The 17,021-nt window shown below is 42.6% G+C and overlaps 1 protein-coding gene across 2 annotated transcripts in view; it reads right to left on the bottom strand.

Moving 5' to 3' along the window:
- The window catches only part of tle2b (TLE family member 2, transcriptional corepressor b), a 127,150-nt gene that overhangs the window by 14,145 nt on the left and 95,984 nt on the right, over positions 1-17,021 (bottom strand). For both annotated transcript variants that reach the window (XM_049588712.1, XM_049588714.1), the window contains exons 9-13: positions 13,052-13,192; positions 10,091-10,144; positions 2,350-2,517; positions 1,700-1,859; positions 100-269 (exon numbers count right to left, since the gene is read on the bottom strand). In XM_049588712.1, coding sequence (XP_049444669.1) covers positions 100-269; positions 1,700-1,859; positions 2,350-2,517; positions 10,091-10,144; positions 13,052-13,192 — 693 coding nt within the window. The remainder of the gene's footprint in view (positions 1-99; positions 270-1,699; positions 1,860-2,349; positions 2,518-10,090; positions 10,145-13,051; positions 13,193-17,021) is intronic.

The raw sequence follows: 17,021 nt of genomic DNA, 5'->3' as shown, positions 1-17,021 counted from the left end.
TCAGAACACACTGTAGTTTTGAAACAGTCAGAGGGTTAGAGCTTGCGCTGAACTATAAATCAAACCTTGACAGAGAAGAATAATTTGGCCTTTACTCACCATGGGGCTTCGGGAGTAGGCATTGGCTGCTGCACTGATTTGTGGGGAGAGAGTTAAAGCCCCACCGAAACCTCCTGGGCTGGCCAGCTCCCCATTCAGTCCTGCGTGGGACACCACGCCAAAATGAGCCGGGTATGAACCGGGGGGCACAGACATGGGACTGCGGAGAGCTGGGAAGGGAGGGAAAGAGGAAGGAGGGATTGAAGGATGGAAATAAAGAGGGGGAAACAATACACGGCACACCGGCACAGTCACAGAGGGGCTGAGAAGAATGGAAATCTTTTTCTTTCGTTAAATTTTATTTGTTGAGCTGTCAAGTGCAACAATGGTCCTGACTGCTGGCCACAGAGGAGCAAACAGCAGTTAAGAGTCTTGCCCAAGAGCACAGTGGTAAATATCAGAGAGGTTTCACTTTTCTCTTATGTTTTTGAACATTTGAATCATAAGTCCTATAGGCACATTTTTGTTTAAATACATTACATTCAGATATAATCAAATCAAGAGATTTTGGCACAGAACAGTAAACTATCAGTGCATGACATGCAACAGTTGTGTCATAGAACAAATGAGGAAATGGAAAAACTGAGGAACACAAGGATATATGATATGAAGGGCAGAGGAAGACTATAGGTGCAAATTCCATTAAGGTCATGACAGTCTAAAGGTGCTTTCAGACCTAGAGTTGTCTTGCTTTGGTCTGAATCATTTTGTTAGAAAGTTGCATAATTGCCTAGAGTTGGTTCGTGTTCTCACGGCAGCATTTACAAGTGGACCAGATCAAATGCCTTGCACGAGAAAGCCGCTCTTGATCGGTCAGAATTTCCATGTGGGAAAAATCCAGAAAGTAAACAAAATGTTGAAGAAGAGTACACTTGCAAGATAAATGTGACACTTTCTAATGTCACAATGGAGGGACAACTACGCAGGTTGATTTTAGCGCTGCTCATCGTGGACTATATTGCTGTCATTGTTCATTTTAGTCAAACCATACAGTTTGAAAACGAGGTGCGGCTCCAACTAGAAAACAATGTTTTGATGCATTGGATGTGCTGAATGTGCATATTAAGGCAGTACAGGAGGAGGTGCACATTAATAATCCTCCAGGACTGTAACATGCTCACGTTTAACCCAAATAATGTGTCATGTGACTGCAGTTGGTTCAGACCGCACCAGAGTTTGTTTGTAACCTGACCGAGACCACCTCTTTAAGAAGGTCTCAGTCCGGTTGTTTTGGTGCACACCCGAGTGCAATTGCTGCCCAAACGAACCGCACTCTGGGGGCAAACAAACTTGAGTTTGATTTAACCGAATCAAACAGGGCACTTGTGAAAGCACCCTATTTCAAAGAGCCAAGTGGTCCAGCTAGTCTGGTTTACCTTAAAGAATATGGAGCTCTAGCCAAGCAGTTAAATCAGAAAGTCAGTGATCACTATAGAATAATTGTTTTAAGGCTTTATGTCAAGTTATAAATGTACATGTATGTACTAGATTAATGTTGTGGCTTGTTAAATGTATTGGTAAGCTCCTTTATCAACATTTACAAAAACTATTTTTTTTAGTTTTAACATTTCTTTATGCTTGTTAAGAGTCAGAGTCTCACCAAGGGGGTCTGCACTGGATGCTGCTTTGCTGACCAGACGAAGGCAGGAGGTGCTGGGACCAGGGGCTCCTGGGGCTCCTGGTGCTCCAGGGGTAAGGGCCTCACGGTGGGACGGGGATGGGGTGCCAGACTTGGACAACGGAGACTGGGATTTATCCATCTGAAGAGAAATCAAACATGTGATATAAGAAATAAAAGACATGGTCGATCTGTCGTGGGATCTATAACAGTCAACACACCTAAGCCCTCCTTTATTACACAAACCTTAAGAATGATTATCTGTCACTTTTGACTAATCTTAATAAAAAGAAAAGAATTCGTCTCTGTGGTGCTGGGACAGCTATTGTAACAGATAAAGCTATCTGTACTAGACATCCATGAAGCTTTTCAGCATAGGACAAGGTTTAGTTCCTGTACAATAGTTGTAAGTGTTTTTGCAAGACACCATAAATGTCAGCATAACAAGTACCAGGAATGGACCTGAGGGTACAAAGTGAGAAGGAATACAACTTTATTACATATGAAAAGAGGCTGAAAATCTTCAGTCTCATTAAACATGTTAACAGTAATATATTTGCATAAAGGAAAAGCAGATGGAGCCCTAACAGTCAGCAGAGTGCAGCAACTCTCTAAAAATCATTCTGTCTCACCTGTGCAGGGTCCTTGGACTTCCCGGGGGTGGGGCTGCGTGGGTTTGGGGTAGAGGGGGCCTCTCCTGTGCTGGAGGAGCCCGGGAGCTCTTTCCGTAGAGTAGGAGCCCGGTCTAACCCGTTCCCGTGGGGGGAGTGGGGAGGGCTGCCCGCAGGAGAGTTAGGCTCCTGAATGACAAACAGAGATTTAAAAATATCTAAAGGTCTGTGCTTATTTATGTATTTTCATTCTCAGAGGGTCTCACAGTGCTTCAGCTTGTTTTGTTGTTCCATTTCACTCCATTTTACAGCATTTCACCACTGTGAGAGTTTCTGTTTGAAGGAGGGATCCTTGCAGCATTTCGCAATTGTTATCAGGACTTTTTTTACCAATGTGTTTTTGAACTACACTTTCTTTTCATTGCCACCTAAAGAAAGTACACCATTACCTAACGCCCTGCTTGAAAGTTTCCACAACATTATGTGACATCATCTGGCAAGGCACAACATTAGCCAGCTGTAAAAGTTTTGTTAATTTATAATAATACTAGTCTCGCTCACCAGACCTTTCTCAAGAAAAGAAAGGTCTGGCTGGGCCGACTCTCACTTTGAGATTGGAGAAAAAAACACCCCGGCTGCTTGTACTTCTTTCAACCAATCACAATCGTTCTGCCACAGCAATGGTACGCTTGCAAAAATATTGCCGGGGGGAAACAGGTTTTGGTGTAACACGCCCACAAAAATATCACCTACAGGACGCGAACCATGGCAGAAAAATGGCTACATCACTGCAAGATCAAACACCGCAAAAGTTAGCAAAGGACGTGTTGATAACGGTTGAAAACTGCTACACAACTGGAGGTGGTAGGGCGGGACTTCAGCGGGTGGCTCGTTCCGCCCAATGAGAGGCTGATCTCTGGAGCGAACTTCCGCCCACTCAGACTATAATACTGACTCAAGTAGAAGTAAAGTACTCACAAAATAAATACTTGAGTAAGATTAAAAGAGCATCTTGTAAAGAAATACTCACGTCCTGGGTAAATTCATTACAAGCAATTTATTACACTAGTGTATAACATTCAAACAGATACGGACAAATGTGTAGTGCACATTTATTGTCATTTAAGTGTCATATCCAGAACAAGACGCATGACAAAATAGGGACTGCTAAGCACTGTTTAATCTCAAAACAAATCAGCAAGAAAAAATAACTTTGTGACACTTGAATCCTCAAAGGAGAGGCTTGGACACAGTCGGCATTGTGTGTGTGTGTATGTGTGCGTGTGTGTGTATACATGCATTTAGTTTCCAAAACATAAACCTCCTTTCCATGTGCGGTGCTACAGTTTGTGGCTAGTAGGCTTTCTTTCCTCTCACTTCCGGACAATCACTGTCGTGCACATGTGAGCTCAGCTGAATATAAAAACTATTCATCACTTAATGTCTCAGAGAAAATAGCAAGAAATGTGTAATCCCAGTCTAACAGAGTAGAAGTATATTTTATTGCAAATGCACCTGAGTAACTGCAAAACAACTACTCTTAGTCAAGTTACAGTTGACATCCATTGTCCGGACTCATGTAGCCATGACAGCTGGCAATGCTTCATACAGATGTTGCTGCAAAGAAGCAAAGAACCTCTGCTTCAGCACAGGAGATCTGTACCATCAGCCCAGTTTCAAGATGGACACCCAAGATTAGTGTCAGCAATTCAGTATCTGATCAAATGTCTCCCCTTCTGTTCCTGAGTTGTGACGATGAGTAATGGCCAGAAAAATGTTTGTGCAGAACATTATGATGTCACAGTGAAGCTGACCTTTGATATTGTGGATATAAAATGTCATCACTTCATCATTTGATCCTATTAGAGCTTTGTGTTAATTTTGTTGGTGTATGAATTCTTGAGTTATGGCTCTAAACATGGTTTAAGAGATCACAGTGACCTTAGACCACCAAAATCAAACAGTTCATCGTTAAGTCCACGTGGATGTTTGTGCCACATTTGAGGAAACTCCCTCAAGCCCTTCTTGAGATATTGCATTCATGAGAATGTGACGTCTAGATGTATGTATGTATAGACAACCCGAGAGGCATAAGAATTAATAAAGTAAATATAAAGCAATACTATGCACTACTTGACCACGATATGTCTCAACTTTAAAATCCCTCCAGGTTGTAAACAAGCATGTTTTCAGTAACTCAAAGTTACACCTCTGTTACCCAAACTGTAATTCCTGGATCATATTTCATTGTCTCACCTGTACCTGAGGCAGCACGCCCCCACATTGCAGGCCCTTGCATTTCATAATGCAGCACCGAACACCCACTTATTGTCTTTTTCTGTATTTTCGTCAACACTGTTTGCCAACAGCCGAATCAGGCAGAGTTTATTACAGCAGTCGGTTACAGAGTTTCAAAATACTTCAAGTAAAACGCCGCAAGTTCTTCCTTAATGGATCCAACACAGCCTCCAGTGTCACAGTCTGTGTTGTGATTTGTAAAGGAACTCAGAGCTCAGGGAACATTACATGAAACAGTGGAGATTGTCACTGTGGCTGGTACAGTAGTGTATGGACCTGGAGATAATGTTGCTGTTACAGCTGCTTTCATCACTGGAGCCACTGTTGAGCCAGCGCTGCCTCCCCCAGAACAGAGTGCTGGAGTAAGCACTTCTCACTGGGTCACAGTGATCAGCACAGACATTTTAGTGATTACACACACACACACACACACACACACACACAGGCATACAGGCATGCACGCACACACAAGTTCATCTACTCATACAACCACACAGAGACATTTACATGGTGCATACATCCATATGCAAACAGAAACGCACACACATACGCACAACCTTGCATGTATGTTCAAACCCGTGCACGTACATTCTCTCTAAAAGACACACACACATACACACACACACACACACACACACACACACACACACACACACTCACTCACTCACCAGAGAATTTGCCTCCCTTTTTCTGCCATTACCCACATTTGTCAAATTTTTTTTTCTCTCTGCTTTTGTACTAGTTTCCAAATCACACAAGAGACCGGTTCCGCTTTTGTGTGCAATATCAAAATACAGAGGGCTTAGATAAAACATATTTTGGTACACTGCGTGAAGTATTTAAAGAACTAAAATATTCCAGGGGCATAAACGGCTTTGCATATATTAAACGAACCAGACTGCAGTTATCTAATGAGAGAAGGGAGGAGAAAAGAAGGGGAGGTGGAGCAGGGTGAGAGGAGAAGGAAAGAACAAGTGAAGAGAAAAGAGACGGTGGAAAGATGGAAGAACAGAAGGCTGCGAGAGGCTGGAAAGAGAAAAGAAACAAACAGAAGAGGTAGATGACAAGAGATAAGCAGACAAAGTATTTATGAATGTGTGAGTGTGTGTGTGCGTGTGTGTGGACAGACGCGATTCACAAGAGAACACAAACAGCAGCGGCTGATAATGAGCTTACACAGGAGCTCTTCCTATTTACAAGGAAACTGCAGCGGAAAGCTGAACTAGCTACATACCTGCTGACTCGTTTCACATTTCACAGATCCACACACAACACACACACACACACACACACACACACACACACACACACAGGTCATGACACATGATTGACATTAAAACAAGCAAGCAAAATAAACACCCAAACACAGTGTTGTCTGTGTGTGTGTGTGTGTGTGTGTGTGTGTGTGTGTGTGTGTGTGTGTGTAGAGCTGAAGCAATTACTTGATTTGTTGATTACCAGAAAAAGAGACTAATCTGCAGGTATTCTGATAATCTTTTTGTTGAGTATTTTTTCAAGCAAAATGCCAAAAATTCAGCAGTTCCAGTGTTTCAAATCTGAAAGACGTGCTGCTTTTCATCATCTTCAATGGTATGAAAATCAATATATTTTGGATGTTTTTTGCCGTGAGAGTGACAAAAGGATTAATTTATTAATCCAAAAAAAACAAACAAAAACAAAGTAAAATAAAATACAATAAAATTAAATTAATAATCAAATATTACACTGTAATATTAAGTCTATTAAGTTGTTTAGTACAGTACAACTATGCTTGTGACTTTCTCTAAAACACAGCCACAAGAAAAGTCACTCAGGACACAATTTCCTTCTCCAAGACTGTCAAAACACTCAAATTTAGCCATATGCCGGGCTCACACTACACAATATCAGCTAGATTACAGCCCAACGCAGTGTTGTACAGTGTTGGCTTGGATCGTGAATGAGTGTCATAATGGAAAACAACTGACGCCATGTCCGGGACGCCTCACAACATCCCTACAGAAAGTCTAGCATGTTTGACTTTCTTTTTGTCATTCTGAACTTCTCCCGTCTCAGCCGTCACTTTGACCAGTAGAAACACAGAGCGATCTGCTGCTGTGGACAACTGTGCGACAACGCCCCAGGCTTTTTGATATTTTCTCTAGGGATGTTACCACACAGAGTACATAAACAAAAATGAGGGCGTGAAACAAGACGCAATCCGGGGCCATTAGCATCAGGCTAGCAAAGAATGCTATTCCTTCATATGGGAGAGGGATATAAATGGTAAAAGTAAAACTGACCATCGCTCAAAAGCAACACACAAAAAAAGATTTAAAAAAAAAGCAAATCTCTTGCAAAAAATACATACAATTAAAAAAAGATGAATTTATCAGGTTACACACACACGCGCACAGATCAGTGTGCTGAATTGAACTATTGACAGACTGACAGACAGATAGGGTTATGCAGACGACGGACGGAGGGTTCCAAGCGGTGCCAAGTACATCTATAGTTCCCGCGAGCAACACTAGTCCTCCCAACGTTGTATTCATGCTTTATTCATGTGTGGGCTGCAGCACAGTGTCAGAGAGCTTCTGCAGGATAAAGGCGGCTTGTAACTTGTGGCTTTGTAGGGAAATCAAAGATATTTTCTGTAACAGGGATGTACAGCGCTCGCACACAAGGACATAGCTGTGAGGAAGTGTGTGGGAGACAGAGTGAAGTGTGAGCTCTGTGGGTGACTTAAATATTTTCCGTAGTGGAGATGGAAAATTGTGAGTAAACACTGGTAGTGAAGGTGGAATATTAAGAGGTCAGAAGAAACTAACTTTTCTGTAATGGGGAAAATGATTTCTGTGAGATGTAGGACTCCTGTGAGTGTGGTCACCAGGGTATGAAGTTTCTAGGAGGTCTCCCCACTGGTAGACTGTGCCGTTAAGTTATGATCAGACAGAAGTAACCCACATGTCCCTGATGATTCAACTTCTCTATTACTCCACTCTGTTGACTTCAAGTGGGCTACCTGCAACATCAGACTTTACTAAGAGAGTTTACTAATACGAAACTGATTGTGGTTTTTAGTTTGTGTCATGTAGTTTCATGGATTTTAAATATTTATTTTTTAAGTATCATCTGCTCTGTTGGTTGTTGGAAGTATTTCAGGTGAGAAACCACACATGCTTACCCTGAATAGAAATGTTCTAGCAGTTTCATTTCCCAGGGAATTAAAGAAAACACTAGGAGTTAAAACAAAAATGTTGAATTTTTGTCTTCTATACTGAACTGCCAGGCATGGCCCCAGATTATTTTATACACTAATTAGCTTTAGAGACAATCCAAGATGTTATTTAAATACTGATGAGATAAAGCTGTCAACCAAATACACCTCAAGAGGGTAAGCTAACGTGTTAATGTGTGTGCTGGCATGCACACAAACAGATATGAGCTTTCAGTCAGTCAGTTTGTGGCCTCTTAAATATCATTACTGTATAACTTCAATTAATAGCCCGGGCTATTATTTGCATACTGAAATCAGCAGGCCTATATTTGGGACAGGCCTTTAAATTCCTTTCACACAACTGTTAATCAGCAATGATGGGAAATACAATCAAATCTTTTATTTAAACCAGTGTGAATATTACTTGTTTAAAAATTAGGCTTCAAATAATGTATCAATTATGAATCATTCATTTGATCTAGCACCGACAGACAGCGCATCCAAGGAATATGAATAACTCAAGAATCATCGAGGAATGGACACATAATTTGAGGTAGCCAACAACCTGGTTAGTATATCCAAAGAACTTCTATAAAAAGAATGAACTGCTTGGCAACCAGACCAGGTGCCTAATTCAGACAGGCCTTATTTTTCAAAAAGTGTAGCCACAACGGGCTAGTAAAAGGGACTAGACGTTTAATTAGGACTAGGCTTTTAATTTTTTATGTTACTTTTTTAGTTTATATGGTGAATTTATTATCAAAGAGTTGCTTATTCACACATCCAGCAGACACTCAGCGACATTAACATTCATCTGAAGTTGGTTTTCTGGCTGCCCTGCTAACACAAGTCTAGTTTTCACTCTCCTTTTGGCTCTGTTTGGGTCTCCACCAATTCCTGAATAAAAATATCTAACTCTTTAGCTGCTAAATGTTTCACTACATTTACAAGTTAGGTATTCAATTTGTCTGCCATTTGGTGCTGAGGTGGTAATGTACAGGGGGATTTATCAGATTTTTTCTTTTCCAGCTGAAAACAAAGTTGAAAAGAGCAGTGACGGTAAACCAGAAGAGTAAAGTTATGGGCTGTAAAAAAAAACAGAAGATATTGAGCTGAGAGTTGCAAGAATGCTCTGTAGAGCTGAGGGGAAGAGCAGAGTCCAGTTATAATTCTCTGTGGGTTGTTCACTACAATACCCTTTAAACACCAAAAACAGTGCGTGTATGCAGGTTTTTTTAACACAGGAAAACCCATTAAAAAGGTGATAGACTGCTTTCCCAATGCCAGTGGACGAGTATGCCTTTCTGGGTTTTTTTTGTACTGGCTTGTCACATTTGGCGCCATGGACCGCCCTGAAAGCAGTTAGTAAACAGCAGAAAGTGCGTGAAGGCCAGTGAAAATGTTACGGCGTGTACTCCTTTTTTTATATCTGTTCCTTTTCCCAGTCTCTCTTAACCATGGTGCCAACTAATTTGAAACAAAGTTAGAGTGCTATGTTGATGGAGATGGGTGGAATTTGTGAAGGCCCGTCACTGCATCACACTGGTAGAGAGGCTAGAATTAGCGCATCCACCCAGGTGTTGTATTTCCATCGCTGCTGATCAGAGTTGATCGGAGCTAGAGCCCAGAAATTCCTGTGACTATTGCAGGGGTCATGTAGGGGTGAATGGCGATTGTAACCTCTCTCATTTAACCCTTTGAAAGCAGGAGCAGTATCACTTTTTTGTGCTGCTTTCAGGTGCCTTTCACGAGTATTTAAACCTTTGAACCCTGAGTAAATCGATGCAATTTCTTTCAAAAACATGGAAAAAGATAATGAGCAACTTAGTAAGAAATGTCCCACAAATCACAAAAAACATAGTTAGAAAACTATTTAAAATTTAAAAAATAGGAAAAAAAGAAAAAAGCTTTGGAAAACGATATGTATAATTCACATTATTGGAATTTTCAGGCACTTGTTCCAAGTCATTTCCTTGTATTTATCTTTATTTTCTTTAAACTAATTTTCTTGTTTTCAATTTTCTCTTTTTACTAATTTCTTGCAAATTTGGGGTCATTTCTTCTTGCTCATTGCCTTTTTTCAGAGTTTTTGGAAGAAATCAAGCCAGGGGTTAATAAAAACAGCAGCACTTTTTGTGCAGTGGGAAAGGAGCTCAAGTGAACCCTTTCACACAAAGTCCATTGTTGATATAAAAATACTGGTAACACTCACTTGATTAAGTACGAGGGTGTCAAACATAATTTACATACAGATAGGCGACTTACCTCATTGGAGACGTCCACTACGAGATTGTCTTCACTCTTGTCTCCATCACTGTCCTGAAGAGCAGAGCAGATATAAGAAAGTTAAAACATTCTCCAAATGTCTATTATCCATTTAAATAAGACAGGTGTTTAACTGGTTGCTTTTTATCCCTCTCAGCCACAAAGACATACAGTCTACTGAAGGTGTACATTGAGAACTTTAATAATAAAGATGGAAACACACAAAAAAAACACACACAAGTGCACACACAGATCGATACATCAATACCGCTGCTCTCTGCTTTCTTCCCGTGTCTGTCCTCCATGCAACATTTAATGCAGAGATACTGGATACCATATATATATACACTGTATATTCTCACCCAACGTCTCCCTCATACAAACACTGTTTCTATCTGTCTCTCTCACACACACGCACGCGCACACACACACACGCACACATACTGTTGCTCTTTCCCCATCCGTGGCACATTTTAGCTTTCCGTCTAGCCATCTCTCTCTCCATCTCTCTATCCCTTTTTCTGGGGTGAGAACGATGGCACTTAGTCACCATGGCAACAGCTCTTTGATGTGATCATGGCCTGATATTCCTATTGACATCAGTGTAGAGTGACATCAGTACCTAATTATACAGAGGCAAAACAGGGCTATGCATACAGCCTATTCCTAGAACAAAAATACAGTAACAGAAGGAAAGAGAGAGGAATGGAAAGAGAAAAAAAGAAAAAGAAAATTTGACACGGGAGATGGAATAAAAAGGAAAAGAAAACAGGAAGACGATGGAGAGTGCGAGGGGAAAGACAAGAAATTGAGAGCCGGTGATAAAGAGACAGAGATATAGAAGAGCGAAAAGGCAAACAGAGAGAGATGGGAGCTGTAATGTGGCTCGACAGACAGAAAGAGAGGAAAAACATTCAGAAAGTGGAAACTATCTGTGCTTGTTCTCGCTCTGAACTAATGGGAAGATTTGGACTGTTGTTGTTGGTGCCAAACCGATTTAGCTGGAGGCCGTCTTGCACAGACAGACTCCCAGTGTCAATCAATCCTCCAGACTGCAAACACACACAGCCATCTAATTCATTACAGCTATCTGCCTTGGCCGTCTCTCTTCTGGCATTACATCGCCTGTGGCTCCCTGCTCTTCCCCATTGGACCCATCCAAACCAAACACGGCTCTAATTGGCCGCGGCCCCCCCCCCCCGACCCGTGTGGTCTGTAATGTCATAGGCGATGCCTTACGCGCACACACACACACACACACACACACACACACAGACAGATGCACATGCACTTTGTGATGTCTTTGGTGGCTTTTTTTATATTTGAAAAAACAAAAATAAATGCTGCATTCATGTGGAATCAGGGAGACAGCAAACTGGATATCATGACGCTAAATATGGTGAGGCCAGCAGAGAATACTGGCAACAGTAACGGTAAACAGCATTTACACTCAAATATTTAAATTTTTTGTCATCTTCTGTGACAGAATTTACAACCGGATGTTATGTAGCTACGGATGTGGGCGGCACGGTGGTGCAGTGTTTCACATTGTCGCCTCACAGCAAGAGGGTTCCTGGTTCGAACTCTGCGTAAGCGTGGATTTTCTCCAGGTACTCCGTCTTCCCTCCCACAGTCCAAAGACATGCCAGTTAGGTTATGTGATGACTCTAAATTGCCTGTGGGTGTGAATGGTTGTCTGTCTCTATAGCCCCTTTAACACTGCCAGATTTTCAGTGAATGTTGGGCCGTTTTGCCGGCAAGTTGCGAGCATTTAGACACACAGAGCTGGATTGGCAAGTTGATCCGAGGTGCCCAATTTTCTGCCTCGTAGGGGAGTCACATTGGCGGAACCCTTTTAGTCTAAACAGACCAAGGCGGCCTTCTGCAACGGGAGGGGCTGTTCATGACTTGTGGGAGGAGCTGTTGATGATGCCACACGTGCGACCCACTGGCGGTGGACTAACAGGAAACAGCTGATAGCAGGAATGAGCAGCTAGTAGCAAGAGGGAAACGCAAACCTGACAGACACTGTAAAGATGAGCAACTGGGGAGACAAAGAATTGCGCGCCCTCCTTGCCCTCTCAAACAAAGAGGCCATTAACTATCAAATGACGGGGACGGTGAAGGACGGGCCGACTTATGAGAGAAACACCCAAGGACTGACCAGCCACGGCTTCCCTCCCACGTCACTGTTTACGTCACAGGCTGAGCTACACGTTGTGTTTCTTGCTAACGCCCCCCCCATTGCCCTGAAAAAGGCGCATTCTGTATAAACAAAAGTAGGTAGGCGCCATTTTGCTGCACTCCCCAATTTTGTTTTTATACTGCCAATGCTGAAAAAAGACTGATTGGGCTTTCCTGCAAATTTGCACAATTCCTATTATTATAGAGTGTCAGCTCTGTGATAGTCTGGTGACCTCTCCAGGGTGTACCCAGTCTCTCACCCATTGTCAGCTGGGATGGGCTCCAGCCCCCCGCAACCCCCATCAGGGTAAGTGATTACAGAAAATGAATAAATAAATAAATGCTACATAGCTCTTTCACACAAAGACAAAACGTGGGTGGTCTGGACACTTAGAGGACATAACTAGAAGATTACACAAGATAATAAACACTAAATAATCTCATAGAATAAATTTTATTCCATTCTTTGCAAACAAAAGTTGAAAAGTCACCATGGCAACATATCATCATATGTGTTCTGTTTTATTGTCCTGCCGTCCCAAAGGTGTTTTCTGTCTACTGTCTGCCTGATTCCATGTAAAAGCAGCATGATGCATGCACATCTACAGCACATTAATAGCATTAATATGCATGTTTTTTTTTTTTTATTTATATACGTGTCCCTCCTGTGTTTCTTTTCCTAAGTGTGCTGATGCAACTACTTAGTTTCCCCTTGGTCATCATTTAAAGCTCAACTTATCTCATCTTAAAAGGACAAGGACAAACACAGACACGTACATAGGAGTGTGGTGGAAGGGGCTCTTTGTCATCACAGCGCCTCCGCTTTGCCTCAGCTCCTCCCTGCGAGGAGGAGTAGCCTCCTGATGGGCCTTGGCGCTCCTCGGCGGGCTGACTGTCTGTTGATGACACTGACTTACTCTGGAGAAAGACAAGGACACAAACAAAAATGTGAACACACACATGATACTGCTGATACTGCTGCAGACGCAGACAGAGACGCATCTGACACAGAGGTGTAAAAACTGATCATTAGAGAAGTTTTACCAAAATGACATGGTACATCACACACACACACACACCCACGTTTGCATGATGTGAAGACACACGCACAATCACTCTGTGGACATAAGCTTGGGTATCGAAGGAAAAGCAAACATTAACAGAAAGCCCAATAAAAACACACGATAACATGTCTCACACACACACACACACACACACACACACACACACACACACACACACACACAGCAAGAACAGCAGATGTAAGCACAGGTTAAGATGTAACCACAGAAGCACACGAGACAGCGTATAAAGCTAATTAGTGCTCTCCCCTCGACACACCAGTCCTCATGTAAAATATGACTCTCATTATTGGGCAATAAAGCTGTGCAGGCATATTTACAATATTTACAATACAGCCTGGCCTGGTGCTCAGCACTCAGAAAAGCCGATCAAAGCATTGTGTTGTTTTTGCGTTGGGGCAGGGGCCAGAGGTTCGGCGAGGGCCACTTGTCATTCTCTGTCCCCTGTGGGGAGGACAAGAACAGTGAGGGTTTAACACGCCAATGAGTCACACAGGAAGGAGCCCACGGGGCCGACAGGAAGGAGCGCTGGACAGAGGAGAGGAGAAACCACACAATGGACCTCAGTGCGGCTCAACAAACTTCCCTCTCTTCTTTCTTCTTCTTCTCCTCCTCCTCCTTCTTCTTCCCTCTCCTCCTGACTTCCTCTCGCTGTCCCTTTTTTCCCCTCCATTTAAAATTCCAACATGTTTTACTGATGCGGAGCTCTCTGACAAATGCCAATTGATATGCATCTCTCCCCTGCCTCCTCTCCATCCCCCTCCCCTCCCTCTCCAAACGCTGTAAAGCTCGGCTAAGTTCAGCACAAACCTCAACTCATATGAGAAATATTTTCCTGGTGCTTAACAATCAGCATTGTGTTTAGCAATTAAATTATGCTAAGGGTTTCATTGCGGATAGAGGGAGGGGGAGGGAAAGTTAAGTCAGTAGCGCCTTTAAATCATTTTCATTTCGCAATAAAAAGCCAGAACACAGACTTGCTGGTATTTTTTTAACAACCTTTCCCCTCCCTATTTTTCTTGCTCTTTTTTCTCTTCCTCTTTAGTCTCTCCCTCCCTCTCTCCTTCCTTTTCCAATTTCACTCTCCATCTCCCTCTAACCCTCATCTCCCCCCTCCTCTCTGTGTTATCAACAGTTACACTGATGAAGGCCAGCTGTCCATTGCAGCCAGTACAGTACGCAAGTGTTCACACGGTTTCCATAAAGCAGAGCAATCTGCAGCCAGAGAGAATAGGACAAGCCATAGACGTCCACTGAATTTCAATCAGCCCGTTTGCACTGCATTAATTCTCCAGGCGATTAACGGGGACTTTGAACTACAGTGACATAAAATATGTGCAAAACCTGTGAGGCAAGATGAACACTTGTATACATTTCATGTTTCACTGCATGTTGCATTCACTCGATTTTTCTGAGGATGGATTTTGTTTTTTCTTTAAACCCATCAATTAAGGTAACCTGAGCCACCGCACGGTCACATCTCACCTTCACACTTAATTAACAGACTGTTGGATATGAGCTTCAAACAGCCTCGTCTGTGTTACTGAACACTGAGTCACTCCGTCCAGCACAAGTAACATTAATGTATAAATCAGTGTGACAGCAACATGCATCGTGTTAGAAGATAATCAGACTGTCACTGGCCTCCTATATCAGACCGTAACATGCTTCCTGTATGTTACCATTTTCAAAACCCCTGTTGCTTTGTGAAACTCGTCTTGCATAGCCCTACCTATCTCCACACTTGGTTTTAGCTCTGTGCGTGAAACAACAAGAACAACCCCAAGCTAGCAACCTACACACTAAAATATCTTTGAATGTTTTAGTGGTGTTTTCTTCTGTAGGGATTTAGCCATTTTAATGCCAGCACTCCCCTCTCCACCAAAACAAGTTCCCTCCTGACTAATTTGCAACGGCGCTGAATCCTGGGCCTCCTGCGCCGCTCAAGAAGACTGTGATTGGTTTAAAGGTCCAGTGTGTAGGATTTAGGGGCATCTACTGGCTGAAACGGCATATAATATTTATAACTATGTCTTCATTAGTGTATAATCATCTGAAAATAGGTATAGTTGTGTTTTCATAACCTTAGAGCAGGGTCCTTTTCCACAGAGTCTGCCATGTTGTTTCTACAGTAGCCCAGAATAGACAAACCAAACACCGGCTCTAGATAGGCCATTTGTGTTTTTGCATCAACCACAACAGTTCTCATACACACTTGGCACATGAGAGAAGTTTCAGTTGGTTGCAATCTGCAACCTCATCACCAGATGCCACTAAATCCAGTGTTTCCCATACATTCATTTATCTGTGGCGGTGCGCCACGAATAAATTAACATATAGATTTTTCTGCTTTTGGCGCTACCTGTTCGACCTCGCTCATAAACACATTATAATGGGACTCAGTGTCTGTGAATGTAGCTTGTCGTTACAATTCCAGTGCAATAGGTGGTGGTATGCATCGTAAAGACGCACTTAACGCACCTGGTCCACCAGAAGAAGAAGAAGCAGACGTAGTAGCAGAACGGATCCAAAGACCTCTTGGTACAAATATGTGGGCAAACAAGTCCAAAAGTGGTCTGAACAACTCTAACTCATCATGTTATATTAGCTGTTTTATTAGCCTGTGTCTGTATTAACATAGCTGGAAGCTCAACATGTGCAGAGACATTAACTCACGCTGTTAGTAGTGTTAACTGCAGCGCGAGTCCCGTAGCAGCTCGCCACCCTGTTAAGCAATTACAGCGGCTCCATTGGCAACGGGAGCAGCATGACAACCCCCGTCTGTCGCACGACAACTCTCTATTTTACGCGGCTCTTCTATTTTTGTCGCGCTATGCTCCCCTACGCGACTCTCCAGCAGATAAAAACTATAAGAAATAGTGTGCTAAACGAGCACAATGTGTTTTTAAATGAATAAACCATTATCAGAGGTGATATGTGATGATTTTTTCCATGCATTTACCCATGTTTATCCGTGACATTGTGTAAATGTCCGTGGCGGACATTTGAAAGCGAGTAGATGACAAACAGTACAGTAAACTTGTAGATAACTCAAATATATGTAATAACTTAGATGGAAAATGCTTTAACATTTCATGCAGCCTACATGCAGCCTCTCGGCTTGGCAAACAGTAAACAACCCTGCTGGCGTCTCTATGTGTTGCTTCCGTGCGCAGTCAGTGGAGCCCAAATGAATACGCCGCGACGCTACGCTGACGTGACGTAGGTTTGCAGCCGGTGGAGTCCGGCCGTGTGGTTCTGCTCGTTAGTAATTAATTCTGACGTTGGATGTTCACTTCTTCACACAGATGAGTATTGAAAAATATTTTTAATAGGGTCCAGGTACTTTTGGTTCCAAAGGTACCATACTGAAAGTGTTTGGTGGAAACAGGGGTTAAAAAAGAGCTGCATGTGGCTCCAGAGCCGCAGGTTGTATCCCTCTGGGTTAAGGAAAACTGAATCCCCCTCCCACAGAAATCAGTAAGTATAGATGCAGTTCCAGACTGCAGCTGTAAACTGAGTGTAACGAGTTGACAGTTCTGTCTGATATCAGGCAAAGTACATGTTTCTGTCTTTAAGGTGACAGCACAAAAACACACCAGTCATGGACTGTTCAGACTGTTCTTTCATTCATATCAACACAAGTTTAGTTTTCCAGTACAGTG

The sequence above is a fragment of the Epinephelus fuscoguttatus genome, linkage group LG10 (genome assembly GCF_011397635.1).
Source record: "Epinephelus fuscoguttatus linkage group LG10, E.fuscoguttatus.final_Chr_v1".
In the NCBI taxonomy this organism is placed as follows: Eukaryota; Metazoa; Chordata; class Actinopteri; order Perciformes; family Serranidae; genus Epinephelus; species Epinephelus fuscoguttatus.
This window is presented reverse-complemented; position numbering and strand designations above follow the sequence as displayed.